Raw genomic sequence first — 14,626 nt, 5'->3', positions numbered from 1 at the left:
GGTCTCTGAACTTTCGGCATCTATGGTCATGTTAGCATGTCACGTATGAGAGATGACGTAACTCGGTGATCATACTATCCGAGGAAAGGGAAGGAAGGAAGCGGCCTGGGACCTATATTAGATACCATCCCGGCATTTGCCTAGTGTGAATGAAGAAAACCCAAGAAAACCTCATTCAGGATGGCTTGCATGAAAAAGTTTTTATACTTTTTCGACCGAGTGTCCCCACCAGGAAACGAACCCGAAACTGTTCGAACCGAAGGCGAGAGCGTTAGCGACTACGCTACAAGGGGACACTTAAATGAGGTGAGAGACAAAAAAGCTCATGCATAGTTTCCCGGAAAATAAAAAAGGAAGAAATTTCTTTGTAAATCTAAAAATTGGTGCTATATGAGAACTATGTTATAGTGAAGCGAAACTCCATTTTGACAGAGTTAAAGAGATACAGCATATAATATCGATTACCTCTTAAAGTTAAATTTCTGTTTAAGTACCGTGTTTACTCGCGTAATAGTTGCCTTCGCATAATAATCGCACCCTAAGTTTGACGTAAAAATATTCGCCAAAAAATTTCCCCGCATAAAAGTCGCAGTCTACGGGATTTTTGTCCTTATGAATGAGACTTCCTTCGTAATTGTTCATCTCGCGCAAATCAGAGCAAAAGAACTTTCCGTGTTTAGTGATACGTAATATCATGACCCATCTGTCAACAGAGATCAAGTAACCTATTTCTACTCTCCATTTTATGTTGACACATTATTGTATGTATCAAATTCGGAAATGTTTTGATTATAGCGATATATTGAATGGTAGCTTTCCTCGTGTAATAGTCGCAGTTGGGTTTTCACATTAAAAATGGTACGAAAAGTGCGACCATTACGCGAGTAAACACAGTATATTATTGTGCAAAGATGAGACAGATACCAATTGATAGACCACATTGAGGTGAAAAAAAATTACACCTTTGATAGTCAATTCTGATAAGTGGCTTTCGCAAAAATCCATCATTTAGGTTGACAATGGCATGTATCGCAGCTGCGTTCATTACGATAGCGTATAACGCATATTGTTATCTGTGTAGTAGATGTTAAGCGGGAAAAAAAATCACAACCGTCTGTCTTTAAGATGACCACGCGACCCCCTTGGAACATGCTCATCTGGTCATATAGAGCCCTTTGATGTTGAGTAAGTATACTACGCTTGTCGACGCGCCATTTCTTTAGTATGATCGTTGAGTAAACTATCATTTCACGGTACTACTCCCACTACCGACCCAGCTGTAATTGTATTCTGACGTACAAATCGGGTTGGTGTCAGATTATAAACAACAGTATACATATGTTGTTTCTGAAAATTCCATATACATCAAATATTCTAAAAATAGCTCAAACGGTCCACAAAAATAATATACAGGTCAAACTAAAGCGAAACTGCTACACAATGGGCCCTCTTGGGCCTACTTCTGGCGCTAGGGATAAGCAAAGATTTGACGATTTTGGAACATCGCACAAAAAATTGCAACGAAAGCAAACAGTAACTATCAGTAAAAAATATTCATTGTCGTGGAGTACCAAACTTTCCGCCTACCAATCAGTGAATTCGGATTCGAATAACTTCACTCTTATGTTTTCTTTTCTATCTGTGCATGTATGAAATTACGCTGTTAATTAACCAGAAGAAAACGGAGAATGTGTGCGGAAAGAACAAAGCTTTTATGCAAGGAACAATAACAGGACACTTCACCTGCAAACAGTGACGTAACTAAGAGGGGCAAACGCAGCTTCTGCCGCGGGCGTCGGATTGGGGAAGCGAAAAACTTGGCAAATATTTATTTTCACTATAAGGCAAGGAAAGGAGTTTTAGCAACCTAAAGATCATTAAAAAATACCTCTCAGAAACTTAACAGGACAACAACGACTCACCAACCTTAGGTCAAACTCTTAGAGCGTAAGTTAGCTAAAAAGCTATATTTTGAGGACATTGTGAAAACCTTTGTAGCCAAAAGACCCCGCAAAGTTAAATTAGTTCAGCTTTTTGTGTTTTCATTTAATTTACATCCATTTAAGACATTTGTAAAATGTCTGAATATAATTTTCGAGACAATAGCTTGAATGTATGTTATAATTATTCTATTCTAAAGCAACAAAGTTTTGGTTTATTCTACACATATGCACATCCCGGTATAATTCCAAAAACATTATGATTTGCAGTTATTATGATAACACTATAAGAACGTGTCAAGCATTCTACTCTCAGATTATTTGACAATCAAATACTAATTAGTTTGGTGTTTTACCTTGTACTAAAAATTATGTATATCTATTGCAATTTTGTAATCAAGCTTCACCACTAGAAGAAAAAATAGAATAAGAGAATTACTGTGTGATGCCAATATCAGGTGTAATCGGGGAGCGCTTTGGTTTGGTTGGTAAGGGGAAGGGGCGCTAAGACGAGTTCTTCCCCGGGCGACGGGCGCTGCCTGTAAACTCAAGTGCAAACGCAACTAAACATGCACATACATATGTTCTAACTAAATAAAAGTATATTACGAAGAAAACTATTTTGATCAAATAGCTTGTCAAATTCAAGAACTGTCTTTTAATTGTTTGACAGTAATATAACTTTAGTATTTTCTTTTTCACCATACAAAAATAATAAGTGTTAAATTTTCCACCATTTAGTATATCTATTTTACTAAACACAATAATTTTGTAAAATTGACATCAACGTGTTTAATGTTGAACGTTCATATTTCAGTTCATATTTTAAGATTATTAAGTTTAAATTCTAAGAATAGAAGGTATCCTCGAGAAAGAGCCTATCCGGTTTACTATAATGACCAGACTGTTTCACATGATCAGGTCAAAAATCATATTGCGTGCTAAATCTAGTCTGGAGATTCCAAATTCAGATGTGACATATTTCAAACACGTAACCTTCTCGCAGGGCGCCCTAGGTAATTTGCAGAAGATGCATATATTTTATCATTATTATTGATTTTACTTTCACTTTTGAAAATGTTCTATCCATACTTACCTTAAATGATATACAGCATTTCTAAGCTCTTCATTATGTCTTTGCAATAAGCTTTCAATTAAGTATCACCTTGTTATAGTTTTTGAGATATGTAGAGACTTCAGTTTTTTTATTGATTTTCAGTTGACTTTAATGTTCATGTTTTGTAAATTTTTACTATGTTCCATCCACCTTAGGACAATTTGCTTTTGAAATATAGAATCTACATAGTCTCTTCTATAATTGAGCTAAATTTCAGCAACCTTCCTCTTTTGGTTTTTGAGATAAGTCGAGGAATTATTTGTTTTTCACTGATTTTCTATTGACATTAATGTTAACGTTTCGTGCTTTTGTCTATGTTCCACCGATTTTAGGACAATTTGCTTTCGGAATATAGAATCCACATAGTCTGTTCTATATTTAAGCTGAATTTCAGCCATCTCCCCCAACGTCTGTTCTTATTACTGCAACCGAATAGGCCCTTTTACACACAAAAGAAGCATTAAATAAAAAAAGAAATGAAATCCTTAAGTTTTACGTCCCACGATTATGCCGGTTAGGCTAAAGGAGACGGTGATGATGAGTGATGAATGAAATGGTGGAATGAAGAAAGTGGGAGGAAACGGGAGAACCCCGAGAAAACCCACGCACACGGTGTTTGTCCACCACAAAGTTCACTTGGCGGGAGCTGGGATCGAACCCGGGACCCCAAGCACCAGAGGTGAACGCTCTACCACTGAGCCACCGCGGCCCCTGAGCATTAAATAAATATATGTACATAACAAGATAATTCATCACATTATGTTCGTGTTACCTTGATTAGTGGCTAATGAGATGTCTTTGTGCGAACCAGAAACCGCTGCAGGAATTTCCTTGGCTATTCTCACTTCTTCTGGGAGTCGACTTGTTATGTCTTCAATTTTAATAAGGGATTCACGTGCTAGCAGGAAAGCTTCAGTAGCATTGCCTGTTGCTTCCCTTACCCTGGGATCTACTGACTCAACTGGCAGGTTTGACAATGCTCTATCAAGAAAGGAAAGACATGAACATCAATCGTTGAACACAAAAACACTTTTAAACACTATTATTATTATTATTATTATTATTATTATTATTATTATTATTATTATTATTATTATTATTACAGGGTATTTTTAAAAAAAAAAACTCATGATTTTCATTTGGGTCTAGAATTTCTAACTGAAGTCCGATTTTCATGCGGTTTATGGCAAACGTCTATTAAAAAAAAGTAGAAGCTGGCTAAGTACACTTCGAGAGATGAATGCATTCCATTCATTATCACTTGTGAATAATCTTAGGATGATTAATAAATTAACTCAAAATGCTTCTGAATAAAAATCATCGTGCTTTGGAAATTTGAGAAATACAGGATGGCCCAACAGTAGGCATACAGTCCTGCAAAGTATGACATTTTAGTTTATTAAGATAATTAATTTATTTGCTTCCGTTTGTTCCAAGCTTTTAGGGTACGAGTAAAAATAGATTAAAAACAAATAATAAAGAAACTGTAAGTCACTGCTTGTATAGAAAACAATAAGAAAATTATATAAAATGCCATGAGCCAGTCAGTGCGGGACTGTATACCTACTTTTAGGCCACCCTGTATAATTAATAACATTGTTAATTGCAATATAATATGCAAGTGTAAGCAATATTCGGTTTAGTTTTATTTATTTATTTAATCATTTTTATATAATTTCATAGGATCAGTATAGCGATGTAAAGACAAAATAACTCGAAGGTTTATGCTGTCAGTCGTCAATCCAATCTATTTTTTACGAAAAGTTTTGTGGATACAGTAATAAGACATTGAAGCAATATTCTGTTTTCCATCAACAACAGGAGAAGAGTTGTGGCCGTAATAGTGTCTAGCTCCATTTGATCGCTTGAAAAACGTATATTGATTGTATACATCAAATTTGCAACTCAAATTTTCGAACAAACTTACTTCGCAGAGTTTTATAATTATTCTAAATTGTTTTTTAATAGTTCCGAGAAATATTTCAGTTATTGGTATTTGTTTCCACATTTAATGTATGGCACAGAGGTGTGTGTGAGAGTTCGTGTGTTTGGTGTTCAGAGAAAAACTCTCAAAAGTTTTTGACAGAACAGGACGATTGTGTCCAGTGCCTACCGTTCTTCAGAAGGTTGTTATCCCTACTCTCAAGGAAAGTGAAACTATTAGAAGGACTGGGCGAAAATGGAAGACTTGGAAAGAAAAAAATGTAAAAAAAGGGAAAAAACAGTGGGTTCGTTAGGTGAATTTCTTCATGTAATAGACAGAAGAACAAGAAAATTTTGTATACGATAAGCTTACAACAATGAAAGGAACAAAATATAGTAAAATTTTAATCTTGAGACTCATAGATCACTTAGTTGTGTACCAAATGACAGAATTTCAGAGTTCTAGAGGAAGTAATAACGGGAGAGGAATATAATTCCTCTACAAAAATTGAAAGCTTACAACAATGGAAACAATAAATGTTGAAAAATTGTTACCTTGGAGTTCATAGATTACTTTGTACTAAATGACAGAATTATAGAGTACCAGAACAAGCATTGACTTGCTCTACAACAATGGAAAGGACAAATCGTTGAAATATTGTCACCTTGGGCTACAAAGATTGCTTCGTTTTGTACCAAATGACAGAATTTCAAAGTATCACAACAAAGATAACAGAACAGACATTAACTTCCTCTACAACAATTACAAGCTTACAACAATGGAAAAGACAAAATGTCGACGAATTGACACCTTGAGATTCTGTACTAAGTGGCAGTTCAGTGTCTTAGAACAAACGATAACGAAACAAACTATGGAATTACTCTACAACAATTAAAAGCTCACAACAATGGAAAGGTCAAAGTGTCGAAGAGTTGACACTTTGGGATTCATAGATTATTCGAGCCTGTACTAAATGCCAGAATTTCAGAGTTCTAGAGCAATCGATAATGGAAGAGGTACTGAATTCATCTGCAACAATTAGTTGAACTCAACAATGAATGAGTCAACACTTCGAAAATCTGTACGGAATAATTGTTGCGTACAGTCATTATCTTTAAATAAGGTGAGAGCAAAGAAAATAATTCAGTATCCACAGACGTTATTAGTCATCTCTTGTACATATTAATTTACATTGAAAAGATACGGCTAAAGCAGCTCTCTCTTACTACAGAAACAAACTTTTTGTTGCTTTACACTATCCTTAAGTTAATTAAATAGAAGCATCCAAATACCGTGTTTACTCGCGTAATAGTCGCGCCTTAAGTTTGAAGTAAAAATATTCGCCCAAAAATTTCCCCGTATAAAAGTCGCAGTCTACGAGATTTTTGTCTTTGTGAACGAGACTTCCTTCGAAATCGTTTATCTTGCGAGAATCTGAGCAAAAGAACTTTTCGTGTTTACTGATAAGTAATATCGTGACCCATCTGCCAACAGAGATCAAGTAACCTGCTTCCACCCTCGATCTTATGTTAACACAATGCTGTATGTATCAAAATTCAAAATTATTTTGATCATAGTGATGATTGAATGTTAGCTTTCCTCGCGTAATAGTTGCAGTTGGATTTTCACATTAAAAATGGTACGAAAAGTGCGACTATTACGCGAGTAAACACGGTAGCTTATACTATCTGATCTCATGTATAAATACCAATATTAACAGAAGTTAATAACATGTAATGAATGCTATCATTGTTGCTACGTACCTGCTGAGACGTTCATTTCCTTCCTTACTTTGCTCATACAATTCTATAACTCGATTTACGTTTTCCTTCTCTGCTAATAACTGGGGTTCCAATACCATCTTTGATTTATTTAATGCATCTCTTCCTTCGTCCAACAACTCAAGTGAGCGTTCAGCAGATGTATAGGCTCGCTCTCCTAAACCATCGGACTGAGACGAGAAAGAGAAAAATTACCTCTGAGATTTCTTTCGCAGTGAATTGTAAGTTTTGATTACTTTAAATGTATTAACAAATTAACTGTGTAAAAGTGATTTTTTTCTCGCTTTAACAGCATTATTTACTGTAAGGCGAATGGATAGTTGCTAAATTTCTATTTAGGTAAAAAATTGTTAATCACGTGATTCTAATTCTACCACATAGTTATGCAAAGAAACAACACCATACAAGATACTATCAAAAAAGTTACCCAGTTTGTAACACTGTATGAGGACAGAGTATAAATGAGCAGTCTATCTCGAAGTAGAATAGTTCTTGAGCAGCTAATTTTTGTCCTAAAAAAAGAAATGCGTAAAAAACTGACAAAACATATGTGCATCTTATTCTGAGGCAAAATAGATATATTGTATACGTTCATGTTTGAAACGAGTTCAACTCAGCTGAAACTACTCAAGCTACATATAGTGACCAATCTTCCGCTCAACCTCAGAGTTTTAAATACTCATAAATGCACTCAAACTTAAATTCAATTTTCAATTGAACTGCACTAAACTTGACACTCATTATCGGAAAAATTACAACTATACTTCTCTTAACATTTTTCAAGAAAAGCTCAGTTTCCGCTAACAGTTTTATGTTGTCTTAGCTATTGCAATCGTTTCTCAAGTTGTACTGACAGATTTCCATTTTTAAAAAAATTCCAAATCAGAATTTCGAGTGTTGGGTTTCTTATTCGAGTTCCTTCTTCAAGAACTGACCGTCTTGCTTCCTGTTATTTTCCTTTATTTCTTTCCTTTGGAAATTAGAATCCAGTTTAAATCGTGAACAATGACACAAAGAAAGTACCGACCGGTACGTGATCTTTTCTCCATTTTACTGTTTCTCAACCATGTTTACTAAACGCAACACAATCAGTAAGGTTGTCAAGTACATTATCCGTGACCTGAAAGCAAGATCCTTGCGCAATATCTTGAAGCTTCATAGCTGTACATCGCTAATTCCAGTAATTACTAGATCTCATTTCTTCAAGCACACTTCTATCTTCTTAAATATCAGACAATAGCAAGTTTCCAAATGATCGATTAACATTAGATATACAAGTAGATATAGCCTAAGTTGAGCTTGACCCTGAGTGTGACTAATTCGAGCTAAACTTCACATATACAGTTTTTTGAAAGTGAGCTACTTCATGATAAAACTCAAGACAAATTAGTGTATTCACGTAAGCGTGATCACAACACTGTAAAATTGAAAACAACTCATGTTTATGAAACTTCTGATCACTGGGGATGAATGCTACGTTTATGTGCTTAACATGAAAACCAAATATGTTCCACAGTTTACGAAGGTGCAGCCAGTTAGAAGGATCGTGAGTCTCTGTTGATTCTGTTCGTCGATGACAAAGGATTTAACAGGGATTCGTCTCACAAGAACAAACTACCAATTTATACCATCACATTGGTGTACAGTCGGAAGCATTTGTAGGATCTTATTGTTAATTGTATAGTAGGGGCGCATATGTCATCTCGTGGCAGGTTTAGTGCAGAAATATTAGCGATACTTTAATTTTGTCATAAACATCGTCTACATGAATAATTTCCATGGTGGCAATTCATATTCTGATGCAGGCAGCATTGGTGACGTCATCAAGATGACCGCCATTAAGAACTGTAGCTCCCGTACTTTTTGTTCGATTTTGATGAATCATGGCTCATTTGAAAGATCTTGCTAAGACAAGTAGAAATGGTTATGTAAGCTTTTGACGTAAAATCAATAAATAGTTTTCGAGATAAGTGACGAAATGTATTTTTTGAGCCATTTTTATAGGTGCATATATGTATTTACTGCAAAACAGTCGTGATATGTTAATAACGTGTGTATTTGTCATATTCATTTTAATTTATTTAAGAAAGAAAGATATCTGAATGTAGGGAAGATAAGAGTGTCCAAAAACAATGTGTTTAGAAGTAAAGATGAATGTCCGCGAATATTCAGCCGTCATGTGCCTAACGACCTCGTCGTAGTGAGATAAACTTTAGTTATTGTTTACTGTGTAAATGCCATACAAAGGAAACTTTAGTGAAGAATCCAAGATCATCTCAAAAGCTTCTGGATTGCACAAGATTTCGGGGTGATTTTGAGGATAGTGACTATCAAACACTTGCAAAGTGTTTAGAATGTACGACTTCAGAAGATCTTATTCAGTGTAATGCGAAGTGGCACCTTGTTATAAAAGTGTACACATAAAGGTATGCTTGAAAGACTGCAGGTGAAATAGGCCTATAAAAAGAGAAGAGAGTGGGATGCAAATGAACACGGTGATAGTGATGAGTTTTCAAAGTGTAGTAGCGAAACTCCTCGAACAATACTAATAGTTAAGCAATACTAATAGTTTACTAATAGTCAAGCAATGCTAATTATTTCTTTTGTGACCAACTGGGAACAAGGAATCATCCGTTGCACAAAGTATGTACGGAAAGTGTTGGCAAAAACTTACCTGATGCAATGGAAATGGGAACAAATCAAGAATGGAAGACAAAATGGAGCGGGTTTATTGATCCTGAAGATAGTCAAGCGTATGATGTTGTATATCGTAAAGAATGTTTCAATAAACATGTAGGTTTCTCAAACATGTAGGTGTGTGAAAGATAGTCAAGCGTATGATGTATACCATAAAGAATGTTTCAATAAACATGTAGGTGGGTTTCGAAGTGGGTTTCTCTTCTAAGTTCAGAAAGAAATCAGGTGTAACCGTACCAAATATTACTGTTTTAGCCAGTCAAATAGAATTCGTGAATTGCTTTTCGGAGGCCCTCTCGGATGGCAAAGTAATAACAATGACAGACGCAGAGAATTTTTACCAGAAAAAATGTTATTCTAAAGGTATGAAAGCGGAAGATGTCATGTCAAGAAAATCTCTGAAAACATTTATTGAAAATGAACTTTTCACGTAGACATAACATACAGTAAACCCTCTAGAAAGAACCATTCAGAGCGTATTATGTTAAAATCAGTAAGTTGAAGCTATATCATATAAGTAAAGCGATATCAAAAGGTAGCGGAAGTATGAAGGGAAAGATGGAAGTTCTATATCAAGCTGTAAATATACTCAAGAAAGCAAGTCTGCAAGGAGAGAAGTGGTCCTTTTCAGGTTCCGTAGAGGAGGACGAAATGAAAAAAAAAAAAAAAAAAGTATACCTCAAAAGTTAAAAGTCATTTGTTAAGTGGTTTATTGGTGGAAGAAAAAAAATTGACTCCGAAAATAAATGTTAACCACAAAGAATTGGATATGAAAGTGGATAGTCTATCACAATACGTACTGCCTTTCAGAAAGACAAATTGTATACGGTTCAGAGAAGTCAAGACATTCTTGTAAATTTCCACTCCAAATTGATCTTGCTTTAACTATTCATCCAAAGACACGTAGTAAACTTTTGGTGCAACTTATGCGTGGTTTGGATGTTTCTGTAGATTACAACAGACTACAAGATTGGAAATAGCTTTTGCGAATGAAATTCTGCACCGCACCAAAAACAATGGAGGTTTCTATATTCCACCAGAAATTGTGAAGGGGAGATTTATTTACTGTGCTGCAGATAATTTGAACTTCTTAGAGGACATTCCAGATGGAAAAGGGACGCTGCATGCTATTGTTATGGTTTCTTACCAAGAAATACATGAAAATGACGAATATCAAGTTATTGCACTGAATGAAGGAAAAAGGAGCAAAGTCGTTCAGTAAAATCAGTTCTACATTATACAAAAAATCTTATTCCGTATGATGCACCAACCCGTCTTAAACCAAAAATACAGTTCATCCTGAATGAGACGTTAACTAGAAACCTGTGCAACTCAGACTAACACAAAATATCAATTTAACTTGGAATTTATTCAAGGCCAGAATGATACTAAATCCTCCTTCTGCGGATGCAAGATAATGTTCATATGATCTTGTCAGTGACCATTATGACCAAAAAGATTATGGCAATTTTGATTCCCAAAGTAACGTAAATTCAACCACCGAATGTGACCTAACGTGGAACTCTTTTAATTGATTGTTGGACCTAAAACATTAACTCGAGTGTGTGTGTTTTACCATTAATACCAACATATCCAACTGACCATTCAATACAATTAACCTTCTTGCAGCAATTAGAAAATCTCTGGAAAAATTTGAACGGAGATGCAAAGTGTATTTCAAGTTTAAATCTGGGTTTGTACAGGCCTGTTCAGCAACTTGTAATGTCTCGACAGAACTTAAAAATTGCATTTATATTAAGGCTAGGGGAACTGCATATAATAATGTCATTTCTTTCAGCTCTTGGATAATTTTTGATGGAAATGGTATTCCTGAATTATGGGAAGTGCTATATGATAACGGTATGTGCACCAAATCTTAATAGGTAAACACGTTAGACGTGCAATTGAAGCTCACAAACGCACACTCGTTGCACTGTACTATTTTTATTTTGAAGAATTGTTCGACAAAATCGTACCTCCAGCGTTAATAGAAGAGGTGGATGATGTGAGAAGAAAATCAATCACAAAAGAGGACATTGAAGAACTTCTCCGTATTATTGAAGTGTGCAAGCTGAAAGTCAAAATAGAAGAATGTGATTTTGGTAAGAATTCAAACTCTATATTTCAAATGCTTCGTGAATATATGAGGATGGTGGAATGTTTGCTGAACTTTATACGATTCAATGCCTACTGAAAAGCATTTATTAATGCTACAGATGCAATCCTCCAGCCAATGACATCTCTAGGTTCAAGTGGGATCATCACTGATGAACATTTGATAAACTCGAGATGTTAGTTTGCCAACTTTATAAACCTGGAATTACTATTTGTACACTCGCAGACTTACTTCAGCACCTGCAAGAAGTACTTTGGTTCCTGATATAACAAGAGTCAACTACCGAGTAATGATTTGGAATGAAGACGATCAACCGCAACCCACAATCCCATCTCCCATTGGTCGCGGATGGCAGTTTGATGATGGAATGAAATGTCCTGTTCGCTGTGAAATGTCATGTGCTCCAGATTCAATTTTGCAACTGATTTGATGTTTATGCCGGAAGACTAGGTGTAGTCCACTAGTAAATGTTCCTCATACAATCTACAACATACTGAAATGCGGGAGTGCGAAGGAAGCGAAAAACTTTGTGATAATCACTCACATATGATGCCTGAAGATATCGGCTCCGACATGGAAGATAATTTCGCGTAGGAACGATTTCTTCCAAAATTAAGCAGAAATGGCCTTAAGGAGTGTTTTAATTAAAATACTAATGCCCAGATATATCTGTATATATAATTTTTATGACAAAACGTGTCTTTCTTCAAGTTAATGGATAGAATTATAATTGTAATGCTTACAAATATACTGTTTAAAAATTTACCAAATCTCTTATTTCTTTGCTCGAAAACCATTGATTCTATCACAAAATTTTAAATCGACTCTTTTTTTTTTTCTCCTAGGTATTAGCTTTTATATGAAGTCGAGTACATGAAAGTCAGATGAAAATAAGGAAATACATATGAAACTAGAAAAATGGCGCCAAAAATACATTTCGTTACTTATCTCGGAAATCACTGGTTTTACTTCAAAAGTGTGCAGAACAATTTCTACTCATCTTAGCAATATCTTTCAAATGAGCCACGTTTCATCAAAATCGGACAAAAAGTAACAGGCCTACAGTTTTAATTGGCAGCCATCTGGATGACGTCATCAACGCTACCTGCATCAGAATATGAGGTGCAACCATGAAAATTATTCATGTAGACAATGTTTATGATCAAATAAAACTATCGCCATCATTTCTGCACTAAACCTGCCACAGAAGCCCTTTTCCCTTCATATGCTCCCCTACTAGTAGAAGTTGAGGGCAGAAATCCCTTGAAAAATTTTCTCTTGCGCTGCAGCACAAAGTCAGAATAGCTCTTGTGGTCTATTTGACGGATCAAATTTTATTGTTCTCATTCATATAAGATGAAACAAGAGAAGAAGAAGAGAGAAACCGGTTGGGTCATTGCCTGAGAAGAAACTATATCATGAAGGACGTGCTAGAGGGTATGGTTGCAGGAAAGAGAGGGAGAGGGCGAAGGAGGCTACAATTAATAGACAATAAAAACAGAAAGATCATACGTGAAGACGAAGAGGTTAGCGGAAGACTGTGGAGCATGGAAACTTCTCAGCTGCGGCAAATGACCTGCCAATAATGGCAGAATACCTATGATGACATTCATATAAAACCATCTTTCATCCAGGGCACAAACTAATTTCCACTTGGCTCCTGCAAGATATTTTTCATATGATTTTCTGACATTTGTGGATCTCTCGTGAATGTAGTATTCTGTGAGACGGTGTCCGCGTGATTTGTGACGAGCTTCCAATGAGAGGTTCTTTCGGATTATGTCTCTTGAGATAACGTATCGTTGGGCAAATTTCTCTACGTTGGGGATTGTCCTGTGTCCCTTCTCTTCTAATGGTCGGGGGTTCGAGTAGGCTGGGAACGTGTTCTCCTCACAATTTCCGACCGACCACGTTCGAAGGAGCTTATTGGGCACATCGTTGCATGACGAGAACCACATCAGCTTTGTTCACGATTAAATTCTCTTCTTTGCACCGTTTCACTATTGCTGAGTGGCAATAATGAACGGCGAAAAGTTCACAAATGAACACCTCCCAGAATGCTGTAACTTTTAACTTCATTGTTCCACGTATTGTGCTCAACTGATACTGTTATGAAGGATAGGCCCATGTGTAGCCAGCAATGTATCCAGAGACATAACAGCGGTTAACTGAGTCGTTCGGGAAGGTCAGTTGTGGAAGTCGACTACTTTTATCGTGGGCAACCTCCTTAATTTCTAGGACATTCTATCATTTCTTATCATGCATGTAATGAATAATAAATTATGCTTTACATTAACAACTATGAATTCCTTACTATTAATGTTGCATTTTCCGCAGCATCTCCAGCATCTTGGGCAGCTTTCAGTGCTTCTTCTATGGCATCAGCAATATTCTTGTACGCATTTGCAGCAGAAATAGCATGTCCAGAAGTATCTTGAATACCAGCCAGTAAGTTTTTAAATTCATCTGCCTGAAAAAGGATATCAGTCATTATCTACAAATTTCCTTGGGAGCGGGCAATACACAGCATCCACATTTACCTGGAAAAACATGCTGTACAAGTAAAGAAAAGATATTATGTTAATTTTAGCTATAAATAAAGTTTGATGGCACACTGAAACTGGTTTACGTTTGTCTACCATCGGTTCTATTGAAAAGTAGTCACTTTACTTAAAAATAATGTAATAAATGTCTTAGTTCGCGTTCAGATACTATTGATTCAACTGTTACAATTTCAAGTTCTGATAATCTACAAAATACTATAGCACTTTCTTCGTTATTTTCTCTTTTTACCCATGACGGTAGATCATCAGTTCAAGAAAATAATCAAAACATCTGTATGTTTCACTCTTCTAAGCAGCGAAATAACAAAAGCAGCTCTCTTATGGACTTAGAAACAGCTACATTCGCCCTTCGAATGGATATTAACATATTCACAATCAAGTAGCGAAAATAAATAAATAAATAAATAAATAAATAAATAAATAAAATAAATAATAAATAAAAAGTAATGTTATCTTGTTTGTATTTCTTTTAAACACTGAAAAATTA

The 14,626-nt window shown here is 35.6% G+C and overlaps 1 protein-coding gene across 1 annotated transcript in view; it reads right to left on the bottom strand.

Moving 5' to 3' along the window:
* LanA (laminin subunit alpha) overlaps positions 1-14,626 on the bottom strand; it is a 402,631-nt gene that overhangs the window by 110,616 nt on the left and 277,389 nt on the right. Inside the window, exons 41-43 of the mRNA XM_081744326.1 lie at positions 13,890-14,045; positions 6,745-6,932; positions 3,830-4,038 (exon numbers count right to left, since the gene is read on the bottom strand). Coding sequence (XP_081600452.1) covers positions 3,830-4,038; positions 6,745-6,932; positions 13,890-14,045 — 553 coding nt within the window. The remainder of the gene's footprint in view (positions 1-3,829; positions 4,039-6,744; positions 6,933-13,889; positions 14,046-14,626) is intronic.

Source organism: Thermobia domestica, chromosome 17 (genome assembly GCF_964235325.1).
Source record: "Thermobia domestica chromosome 17, izTheDome1.hap1.1, whole genome shotgun sequence".
In the NCBI taxonomy this organism is placed as follows: Eukaryota; Metazoa; Arthropoda; class Insecta; order Zygentoma; family Lepismatidae; genus Thermobia; species Thermobia domestica.
This window is presented reverse-complemented; position numbering and strand designations above follow the sequence as displayed.